Source organism: Diabrotica undecimpunctata, chromosome 6 (genome assembly GCF_040954645.1).
Source record: "Diabrotica undecimpunctata isolate CICGRU chromosome 6, icDiaUnde3, whole genome shotgun sequence".
In the NCBI taxonomy this organism is placed as follows: Eukaryota; Metazoa; Arthropoda; class Insecta; order Coleoptera; family Chrysomelidae; genus Diabrotica; species Diabrotica undecimpunctata.
This window is the reverse complement of record NC_092808.1, coordinates 23,017,776-23,030,304: the sequence shown is the minus strand read 5'-3', so window position 1 is coordinate 23,030,304 and position 12,529 is coordinate 23,017,776. Positions and strand designations below refer to the sequence as shown.

At 35.0% G+C, this 12,529-nt stretch overlaps 1 protein-coding gene across 1 annotated transcript; it reads left to right on the top strand.

Annotated features, from left to right (window-relative positions):
* The first annotated feature begins 2,936 nt into the window (after positions 1 to 2,936).
* Positions 2,937 to 7,028, top strand: LOC140444256 (uncharacterized). Its single transcript, XM_072536001.1, has 2 exons — positions 2,937 to 3,277; positions 6,397 to 7,028. Exons 1-2 carry the CDS (start codon positions 3,049 to 3,051, stop codon positions 7,026 to 7,028), a joined length of 861 nt encoding a protein of 286 aa, XP_072392102.1. The 5' UTR covers positions 2,937 to 3,048.
* The last annotated feature ends 5,501 nt before the right edge of the window (positions 7,029 to 12,529 follow it).

The window sequence follows — 12,529 nt, the reverse complement described above, 5'->3', positions numbered from 1 at the left end:
CACTAAACTCAAAAATTGTTGGTTCTACAGGCTCAAAGTCTTTAGAAAGTGGAAGAATACCAGTTCTACCGTCCCATTTGAAAGCTTGGTCTGTACTAAAGCTCAATTTCCACACTTCCTGGCAATATTAGTCGCAAAAATTACCCTATGGGCTAAAAGTGTTCCACTTCAATTCCAACCTTTTATTAATCGCTAATTACTCAGTTTCTCACATTGGACTTAATCGAAAACTAAGATTTTAGTTGTGTACATAAACAATTGAATGCGTATACTCTACCACGGGAACTGAAGTGCTGCTATTAGGAGATTTTGAGATGTTTATAAAAACTTCATTCGAATATATAATAGCAACACTTTTATGATAATATATAATTGAAACAGTGTAAGCTAAGCTACCTGAGGAAAGGAATGCCAAACGCAACGTTTAGAACGTTTCAAACAACAAGAAAAAGGTTAATGCGAGTTGATATTAAAATAAAGGTAGAAGGTTCAAATTTACTATAATTTTATGGCCATGGTACAATAATCACACTCTCCAGGGGTGAGAACACTGATCTATGGTTATTATACCGCACGGTTTACATATCAACATAGTTTTAGTAGATACTAATAAGCTAGATGTAGAACTGGAGGACGATAAGTAAAGCCGATTTTTCAAAGTTTAGTACGCGTGTTGTCCCCTAGGTGGACACAAATAAGGCGACAAACAAATTTAAACATTGTTTGAAATTTCACTTGTTTTCTGTGATAATTATATGGGTTTTTATGTGAGTGGTTTCATGTGAGACAATTTGACCGAAAAATAGTCTTTTTACTATACGAGTGTATTCCCGTTTTCTGCTGGCCTGTCCTCTTCAATTCGAGCCTTTTTTATTGGTTCAGCATTATCATTATCCGTTTGTTTCTGTGACGGGTTTATTTCTTCTTACATATTAACACTAATGACGTCCATTTGGTCCAATTCTCCAAATCTTTTTTCATTGTAACAGAATAAGTGCATACTTTTTGCAATCGATGAAAAATAATTTCAATAATATATATAATACTAGGATAGATTGATATTAAACTAGCCTTTGATAGATGGCGCTACTTGATACCGAATTGGTTTCGGTGTTGACATTTGCCATTCATGACATGACGTCTGTCAACTTTTAAGATTTAAAAACAATTAGTTTGGTTTTTACAGCCGTCAAAAGCTAACAAATTTTGTGTTTTCGGAGTAATGGAAAAAGTTGAGTATCGTCCGGTTATTAAGTTCCGCCACAAAAAGGGTAAAACGAATGTGCCGACCTGGACGAAGTTTATGGTGAGCTTGCGCCTTCGTTAGCAACAGTAAAATTTTGGAAAGCTGAATTTGTTCGTGGTCGTACGAGTGTTTTTGATGATGAGCGTCCCGGGAGGCCAAATGAAGTCACCACGCCGGAAATGATCAACAAAGTCCATGACTTGATTATGGCAGATCGTCGAATTAAGCTCCGCGAGTTAATAGAGGTCCTAAACATTTCCTACGAACGCGTACACAACATCATTCACCATCATTTGAACATGAAAAGCTATCCGCGCGATGGGTGCCGCGTTTGCTGACAATCGATCAAATGCAAAAACGTGTGACCACTTCGAAGACGCTTTTGGCGATGATACGGCGCGATCCGAAGGATTTTTTCGCCGATTTATCACCGTTGATGAAACCTGGGCGCATTATTACACACCGGAAACCAAAGAACAGTCAAAACAGTGGCGCAAACGCGGTGAAGGGCCGCCGAAGAAGGCAAAGAGTGCACATTCGGTCGGCAAAGTGATGGCGACTGTTTTCTGGGATGCGAAGGGCATCATACACATCGACTACTTGGAAAAAGGAAAAACAATCAATGGTGAGTACTACGCAGCATTATTGGATCGATTCGATCGAGTTGCGTCAAAAACGCCCCGGTTTTGAACGCAAAAAAATGCTCTTTCACCAAGACAATGCACTGCATGTAAAAACTTATTTTGAATTATCAAAGAAAAGTTATTTATTGTAGTTGTACATCGTACCTCTTGTAGAGTACCTTACACAAGAATAGCTTTTTATAAGGTAGGTTAAAACTTTAAAATTTTATTGTGTATTAACGTTATAATAATATTAATGAAATTTTAAAATGCCAGGCACAGGTTTTAGTATGGTCACTTGTAAAAATAATTTTTATAAAAACAAGAAATCTGCTGATTCTGATTAACAAATAGCATTTTTCACGTTTCCCAGAAATACAAAATTAGAAAAAATATGGATTATGCGCTGTTGCAGAAAAGATAAAATAAATATAAAAATTGTTAGAGTATGTAGTAATTATTTCAAGAAGGATGATTTTGTGGATGAATTGTATGCTCGAATAATGGGATGAACTAGGCCTAAGTTGAAATTAAAGGATGGAGGTAATTGTTGTTGACTATTATCATAACTATTTTGTAGCAATTCCAAGTAAAAACTTAAACTCTCAAGATGTTTAAAAACAAACAGAATGTGAACCTCCAGTAAGAAGAGATAAAAGAGTAGCAATGAAAACATAAACAGCTATCATTGAAGACTTATTAGAGGTGCATTCACATAAAAGGGAAAACTCGTTATTACTTCATATAAATTAAAAATTACAGAATTCATAAAATAGTAGGGTTATCGAAATGTACTTTTTAAAAGCTTTATCTCTTTATATTTGAAGCATTCAACATATGAATTCTAAAAACATGCCAACACTGCCAAACCGAAATATTTTTGAAATTTGCGGCTATATGCAGCTTGTACTTTTGGCACCTTTGGTAAACTCAACCCCTTTGACCTTGACCAAAGAATTTTGACATAACGTTCGGTCGGTGACAATGACGACAGTGACAGACGTCGTCATAACATAAATAACCTAATATTATTATTTTTATTATACCTAATAATAATATAATATATTATTATTTATCTTGATTTGGGTATATGTACTCTGTTTTGGGGTAAATTAGACATCCGTTATAGAATTAGTTATTTATTGGGTAAATATATTTCTGTTAGTCAAGCTAAATCAAATGGAAGTAAAACAAGAATTTAGTGAAAATCCGTCTAAAGCCGAAAAAGGTTATGAGGTGGATAATTGTCTTTTGGATACCTTCAAAATTGAGGTTATTGAAGAACCCAAGAGAGAAAGTACAGATAATACATTTGATTATTTAGACTTAAATAAAATCTCCATAAAGACTGAAATAGAACAGTATGATACACTTAATTTATTTGAAGAGAAACAAACAAAGGAAGCAGGTAAATAAATCACGAAAATTGATTTATTTTTTATGTTCCTCACACATAATTTCTTCATTGTAATTAATAAAAATATTTACTTTTTTCCCTTTAATACTGACCAAGCTTTAAATATATGTAATTCACATATATTTATATGACTATCCATTTTCGAAGTTTCCAATGTCTTAAAGTTTCCCAGTTGTGTCAAATCTAGGTAACTTATAATACAGTTAATTCCTACAATGCTGCCCGAATTTCAGTATTTTCGTAAACTCACATAATTCACACTTAAATGAGATCAAATATGAAATTATCAACTTTTTTATTCTGGAAATTCGTCATAAATGGGTCAGAAACAGTCATAAAACCTTTGAATGGCACTGTACTATGGTTAAACATGTGAGACATGGATCTGAATTTACGAGCAAGCCGCTCCATGTCAGACACGGAACAATGCATTAAATGCTTAAAGGGTGCACATTTTTTATGACATAGTTTATGGATGTTCCCTTATAGGGTGGCTTGTAGGAGAGCATATTTAGATCCATTTCACATAAGGTGTCTTAAATAGAGTAGCCTTCGAGATTTGATGCTATTTATTACCTCTTGGTTCTTCCTCATTCTTTTGATGACCTCTTCCTTTGTAATTCAGTCAGTCGACAGGATCTTGAGTATTCACTGATACAGTGGTTACATCTTTAGCGGTACCATTTTTTTACATATCTTTTTCTTCTGAGAGCTTTTAGAGAAATAAATGGTTTGTTAAGGGGTTAAAATCAGCTAGTAAGTCTAAATAGCCTCTTGTCTTTGAATTTTATCATTTTACTGTATATTTTCCAAGAGTATCTCTTTCACTTCTTCCTCAACATTTATTGGTAATTTACAAATATCACATTATTCAATGTACTATATTAACATAAACACCATAGTGGACTATGTTGATATAAATGCTACAGTGGACTTATTTCATTTACTACACAACTGTTCTTTAATCTTTAGTTTAGTTTCCTGAATAATGTGGTGAGAATTTGTTTTTGTTCATTTCTCATTTTTTTTTATTATATATCCTGCATTAAAAATATCTCTGGACTTAATTTTAGTGTTCTTTTGCCAGATTCAAATTTCAGTTTCAAAATTATATATTAGCAATTATATTAGTAACAATTATTTTTTCAAGGGTTTGTTTATGTCTTTTAGTTAATCTCTATAAGTGAAGTCTCTAGTCTCTTCTAGAGGGTATCTTATCTTTGCCAAGATGATCCAAATTTAATTTGCTAGAGGCTTGTTTTCACCCCATCTATATATGGATGTGATTTGCTAGTGTCACTTATCTAGATTTAGGCTTTTTTCTGTATTAGACTTTCTATCTTTATCCCAACTTGGGACAGACAGTGGCACAAATAGTTCTTAGAATTGAATCAACCCTAGTTGAAAGGGTTCTGAAACTCTTTTCTTGTGGAATATCGTAAGTTAAATATTATATTTGTATGGGATTCGGTTACAATTAATTATACTGAAAACTACATTTTAAACTAATATTATTGACATTCTGATTTCCACTCTGGCAATTGAAACATCAAATATTATTAAAAATGTATCTTTTAAATGCAATCAATTGTGGCTTAATCCCATACAAGCATACTTTACACTAGCTGAGTCTCATTCTTCTTATCATGCCTTATAAGTACCCTTGACTGTCTCTATCTTGATATTCTTTAACCACCAGATTTGCTTTCTACTAATTCCCATGCATTCTTTGATTTTACCCATCCTAATTAGTCAAAGATTATTATTTTACGCTATCAATTAGCTTCTACTCTGTTGAGAACTGCTTCATTTGTCCGCTTATCAGTCCACATTATTTTTAGGGTTCATCTATACAACTACATTTCTAAAGTATCTAATGTAGATATTTTCAAGGTTAATGCTTCGAGACTGTATAAGACAAATGACCACATTATGTAACGTTTAATCATGCATTTCCGAAGTTTCAAGTTATCGTTATAGAAGAGTTACCTCATTTTTAAAAAAGTTGCACAAGCCATTTCAATTCTACATTTTGTCTTTTTATCTGGATCTAATTGTTTGGTAATATAACAATTTAGATATTTAAAATTGGATAATCTTTATATTGGTTGTCCATCTATTTGTAATTGCGTATTTTGATAATGTAAGCAACTAAATACCATGTATTTTGTTTTAGAACAATTAATTTTTAGTTCCATCTCTCGTCCAACCGTGTTCATAAAGTCATTGTTCAATATAACTGTGTGTAATATAATATACATTAAACCACAGTGGGGACAGCACACAACCCTGCCTAACTTCATTTAGAATTTTATACTCTTCTGTCTACTTCCCATTAATATGAATGGTTGCTGTTTGACACCAATATAATTTTTCAAGGATCCTGATGTCGCCGCTGTCAACTCCTTTATCTTTTAATACTTCTTTCGTATTGAAGGCCTTTTCATAATCGGCAAAGACATCTCTATGTTGATCTCGACTTTTGTAGCAAAACATTCAGTACAAAAAATGCTTTTCTAGTTACCAATCCTACTCACTTATTCCTTATTGTACTGTGGATGATATGTAGAAATAACTTCTAAGTGTGACTCATAAGCCAAATTACTATTAAAATAAACTTAAAAAATAATTGAATAGTAGATGCGTTGTATCTCTTGTGAGAATAGTTAGTTTCTTTTTGGCTCAAGTTTGTATTATTTTGATGTGTGAGGTCCATATTTTCTACGGCAGTTAAAAAGGAGGTAAGCTCTTCTTTAAATTTTTGGTCAGTGTGAGCATTAGATCTAGGTCATCAGCATATGCCATAGATAGATATATTGATAGATTTGATAAGATGGCACTTAACGATTCCACGGTCGTTGGACCATCACTGTTGATAGTCTGACTGGACTGAAAACGTTTTGGAATAATTGTAGTCCTTTTGGATAAATTTTAATTATTTTTAATAACATAATATACCATCATACACCAGAAGTTTTTACTTCTTTGTAAGTTTTTTTAGTATACTATAATTCAATACCTTTTTACTGTCAGTTAATATTTTCCTTTTCCAATCATACATTTTTGATTTCATTCCCTAACACTGATTTAATAGATAAATGTGATTTTAGGTTTTCTGTGTGATGATATAGGTACTGATCCAAGTAAGATATTAAACCAAGATGATGGAAGTAGTCAATTGAACCAATATTTAACTGCCGCTACGACAGTGAATACTAGACAAAAACCTTCTATATCAAACATTTTTCCTAAACAGTCAAAAACAACAAAGAATCGCAACGAACAAGTTTCAAAAAATTCCAGATTAAAAGACAATGCAAGTGTGCACAGTGGAGAAAAACCTTTTACATGTGAAATTTGCATGAAACAATTTTCATGGAGTTCTCATTTAAAAAGACATTCAAGAATTCATACTCTCCCATTTAAATGTGAAATATGCCCCAAACAGTTTTCCCGAAGTTCTTATTTAAAACAACATATAGTAGTAGTACATTCTACAAAAAAAGATTTGGCATGTGAAATTTGCGCCAAACAGTTTACACGAAGTTCAACATTAAAAAGTCATTTAACAGTTCACACAGGAGAAAAACCTTTTACATGTGAAATTTGCTCGAAACAATTTTCACGGAGCGAGGGTTTAAAAAGACATTTAAGAATTCATACTGGTGAAAAACCATTTGCATTGTTACGTTCCAAATTTAAAGTAGAAAGTCCCACCTCTATTTTATCAAAATTTAAATAATTCAGGACGTGTAAGAGCGGTTGCCTATAATATATTATAAGCAAGGTGGCGAAAATAAAATTAGTAATTTTTAAATAGGGGTAATGTCTGGCAAATTGTGCTGAAGTTAAGGGAACACGTCCTCTTTTTTGTGAAGAAACTAATTTAGATCGTTCTTTCTAGAGTTATCTTGGAAGAATTGGGATCATAAAATTGAAATTTTTGAATCTCGGTATTATTCGGTGACCTCCGTGTGTCAAGTTGTCAAGTGTTCGGAAAGACGACGGAAAGAAAGTGATTCCAGATTTGACGGTGTTACTGAAAGGTTGGGCTAGATTAAAAACGGCATTTTGTTTTTTTGCTTTTGCTGCTGTTCCATGTGGGATCTGGACTAGTCCGAACCGTGTGGATATTCAAGGGGATTTGCTGCCTTCGTGGAAGGGTTTTTTTTGGAATATCCACAATTTCGCTAAAAAAAAGCGGATCTACAGTACACGTGAATACCGGGAGTCGTATTTAGATCAAGAAATTAGCCTTAATCACGAGTCCAAATAGCCGGCTACGCTTCGGTCCAATTTGGGATATTTCAAACCCCTAATCTGGCTAAGAAGGGTGAGTGTTAGAACATTTCGTTTTTAATTAATTAAAAAGTTGTAGTTATTTTTTTATCCCATCTCTAAAAAGCTATTCACATTTTTGTCAGTTTTCATACATTCAAGTTCGGAGACAAGTTTTTTTTTGTATTGCTCCATTATCGCCAAAAGGCAGATAAACAAAGTGTTAAAATCAATATATTTATTTCCAAATAATTATTTTAGACACAGATGGTAATTAATGTTTTCTTGCTTCAGGGTTGGTTGGTTGGTTTGTTTGTTTTTTTCTGCTTCTTCTTCTTCGTATTTTTCCATCTGGCTGTAATTTTCAACTTTTCAACATTGTCACACAAGTCTATGTACATCGGCAATCGTATGGGATTTTGGATTGAAGACACGCTGAACTATAACTGGAATTCCACGCGGTGAAGTATATGAATATTCGAGGTATGGATCGATAATTAATTTTCAACGGAAGATTTAAGCACCGTCTAATTTGGTTTGCGGAATACAATAGTTTTTTTTTAAAGATTATTTGCTGTTAGTTTTCATTTTCATATTTACAAATACTTTACAGATTTTTTTTAAAGATAATTTGCGGTTTATTTTATTAATTCAATATTTACACATACCTATTTTAATTTTGTAAACTGCGTCTAAGGGGGGGTTATATATTTGAGATTTATTTTTTTTATATTATTTTCTGCGCACGCACTTGAGCTCACGTGGTGTCCTATTTGCGTTAATTATTTTTTTTTTGGTTGGTATTGAACCGCACACCCCTTAGCGTCCGGTACTTTTGATACGTCTTACCTTTCATTTTGTTCTGTTAAGTAGAAATAACTTATGAATTTTTGTTAGGCAAGCAGAAGCCGCATTTTTATATTATTTTTTTATTAAGCCTATGGTAAAGTTAAATAATATTGTAATATGTAATATGTATGTATTTATTTTCAACTATCTTGGGAATCTATTTATTAAAATTGACTAAATTCTAATCTGACAATTTCATTTATTTTTTTATTTATTCAGGTTGTATACTGTTACTTAGTATTTTAGTAGTAAACCTATTGGTAAGTTGGTGGTTTATTGAATAGCAACGTAGGGAAGGCTGTGGGCCAATTTACCTGGCGCCCCTGATATAACTTCGGATTTTTTTGTTTTGTGGACCGCACGACCATCTCCACTGTTTTGTCTAGCCGCGAGCCATTCCCAGACTGTCACCGTATAGTACTTTTCTTTCCGGGTGTACGTCTGATTTATATTTGGTACAATTTGTAATTTTTTTATATAGATTCGGTTTTGTACGCCACATATTTTGGCGCCCAACGTGGGGCCCTTAATTAATTAACCTTTTTTTTGTCAACCCCTTGTGTAGATTCCTTTTAATTAGTTAACCTAACGTGTTTGGGCTTTAATTGACTAACTTTGATTTATTTACTTTACCACTGGTTTTGCACTTAGTAGTAGTCTTAGAACTTCGTGTTTAGTGGAAGTGTATGCCAAGAAGTGCTTACTAGTTTTTTTTTGTGTGACGTGAAGTTGGAAGAAGCCAAAAATGGAACTTAAAAGAAGATACTTTGAAGTGGTGTTGTGGAACTTAGAAGAATTATGGATATATTAGGACTTTGAAATATTTCTATTTCAGTTGGAGTTCAAATTTATTTTTTTGAGAAGTTGGACTTCGAAATTCTACATTGTGGTTTAACTTACTTATGTTAGGGAATGTAAAATCTTTTTTTTTGAGATTATGTTGTGACTTGTAATTTGTTCTGAAACAATGAAATTTTGAAAATCTTTTGTGAAATTTTATAGATTGAATAAAGCGACTATTACTTTTATTTTGCTTTTGGTTTGCTCCCATTAATAAAGTAAACTGTACCTGTGTGTTAATATTTTTACTTATATCTTGATTTTGTTTGAATATTTGCTCCTTTCGGTTGATACATTTTTTTTTAAATTTTGAACTTTGGCAAGATGGTGCGAAAACTTGTACCCAACTACTTAAGGAAAGAGGAACTGGAATATGAACTCAAAATTCGTGGAGTGTCTACTGGCACTGTTGAGTCTATGAGGTCTAGTCTGTCTGATGCACTTAGTCGTGAGGCAGCAAATGAAAGCTTTAGATATCCTGAGCACCCATTCACCTTTTCACAGGATAAAACTGCAATCGAGACTAAACTTGCGGAGCTGAATACGGCTGTTGGAAAGTTTGCCGGAACTCCTACTTGTGCTGAGTCCTTGAGATTGCGGACACAGATTAACCATGTCTTGGGGAGAATTGATCTTATGGTATTGCCAACAGGTGATGATGCAGACGCAGCCCAGGTTGTTAAGTCAGACTTTCTTGCTGAGATTTTGAAGTTGTCACAGGATTTACATGATAAGCAGCATCCAATCGGATCTGGTTCGGTACCAGTAGCGCTCGATGTGATTTCGGTTTTAAATCAGTCTTTTCAGGCAGGGGTAGGACAAGTTCATGCTTCTTCTCCTGGAGCGATGTCACAAGCTGGTAATAATGTTTTTTCAGGGTCTGTCTCTAGTTTTTCTTCTGGGATGATACTTCCTCATAAATGGGGAATAGAAAAGTTTTCAGGTTCTGCTAGGGGTATGTCTATTTCTGCATTTTTTGAGATGGTGAATGAATTGAGTCTCGCTCGTCATGTACCAGATAGTATACTTTTGGAATCAGGTATAGATTTATTTTCGGATAAAGCCTATCAGTTTTATAAAGATGTTCGTCTACGTGTAGGGAGTTGGGCTGAATTAGTTGAAGAGTTTCGTAGGGAGTACCTGTCAGCTCACCATGGGGAAGCGCTTTTTGAAGAGCTTCGGAGGAGAACTCAGCATTCGTCTGAGACTATTGGAGTTTACTTGGCAATAATGAATAGTTACTTTAATCGCTTGCGTTGTCATGTTCCAGAGGAAGTTAAATTGTCTATAGTTATTAGGAATTTGCATCCGTTCTATCAAGATAGATTACGTGATCCTTTGCCAGCTACCTTGGAGGAACTTCGTGTTCTATGTCGCAGTATGGAGGAAAGACGTGATTGTATTAGGAACTATGTTGAACCGAATAGTAGGAAAATGAATACTTTGGAAAAGGACCTAGCTTATATCAGTGTGGATGCTGAAAGTTGTAGTAGTGTTAGTGAGGGTCCTGTTGTTTCATCCGAATCGGAGTCCGCTAGAGGAAAGTTTAGGACTTTAATCTGTTATCGTTGTAATCAGTCAGGCCATAAGGCAGTAGGGTGTCTAATGAAGAAGGAGGCTGTTCACTGTTTTAAGTGTAAGAAAGAAGGGTTTACAGTCAGAACTTGTCCTTCGTGTAATTCGGGAAACGGAAGGAAGCGCACCTAACTGGTCGAAGAGGTGTTGCCGACGTTGACTCGACCAACCTACGTCCTATTTTAGACTTTATTTTACATCATTCCGAAGGAGATGAACGTCCATATTTGAAAGTTAAAGTCTTAGGAAAGGAAATTTTGGGATTATTGGATTCTGGTGCTTCAAAGACCATTGTAGGAAGAACTGGTTGGAAATTTTTACAAAACTTGGGTTTAGAGTTGGATACTTCGAAGAAGATCGTTTGTAGAGTGGCGAATGGTCAGATGTGTGAATCGTTGGGGGAATGTTTAGTACCTTTCATGGTTAGGGATCGCTTGCGTGTCTTGCCAGTATTAGTTATTTTGGACGTACCGCACATTCTGATTTTAGGATCTGATTTTTGGCGTGTTATGGGTATCGTTCCAGATTTGAGGCATAACGAATGGTATTTTTCGGACGCTCCAGCAATGGTAGGTTCAGTGGATCATCTCCGAGGTCAAACTATTTTGACCGATGCAGAGAAGTCGCAATTGGAGGAAGTTATTAATAGAAGTCGTGAACTAATGGGCACTTCTCTTGGTTGTACTGATGTCACTGAGCATGTGATTGTTTGTAAATCTGCACCCATAAAACAACGTTACTATCCTGTATCCCCAGTAATCCAAAGCCATATTGATAAAGAGCTAGAAGATATGTTGGCGAAAGGAGTAGTGGAGCGATCGAATAGTGCTTGGTCGTCCCCGATTCTCTTGGTGAAGAAAAAGGTTCCAGAAGGTGAAGAACCAAAATGGAGGTTCTGCGTAGACTATCGAAAGCTTAATGCCGTAACAGAGAGGGATGGCTACCCATTACCGTACATCTCTAATATTTTAAATAAATTAAAGAACGCGCATTATCTTTCCACCATAGACATTAAGTCGGCGTATTGGCAGGTACCTGTTGCTAAGGCTTCCAGGCCTTATACTGCTTTTACGGTTCCTGGTCGAGGTCTTTTTCAGTTTTGCAGAATGCCTTTTGGATTACATAATGCCCCGGCTACATGGCAGAGGTTGATAGATCGTGTCCTCGGTCCGGAGTTGGAACCCTATGTTTTTACTTACTTGGATGACGTGGTCATCGTGACAAAGTCTATTGAAGAACATGTAAGGATCTTAGAGGAAGTCTTTAGACGCTTGAGAGAAGCTAAGTTAACCGTTAGCTGGGATAAATGTCAATTTTGTAGACCGGAACTAAAGTATTTGGGTCATGTGGTTGATAGGAATGGACTACATGTTGATGGTGATAAGGTCAAGGCTATGCTACGTATCCCAACACCCACATCCGTCAAGGAAGTTCGTAGCATCATAGGCACATTTTCCTGGTATCGAAGATTTATTCCTTCCTTTGCGACACTACTAGCTCCAATTACAGCGATATTGAAGAAAGGAAGAAAATTCAATTGGACCCCGAGTTGTGAAGAATCTTTTCAGAAAATAAAAGAATGTCTAGTTTCTGCTCCGATACTTAATTGTCCTGACTACAATTTGCCTTTTGTTGTCCAATGTGATGCCTCAGGATATGGAGTGGGCGCCGTGTTATTGCAGCCAGGCCCGGATGGTGACG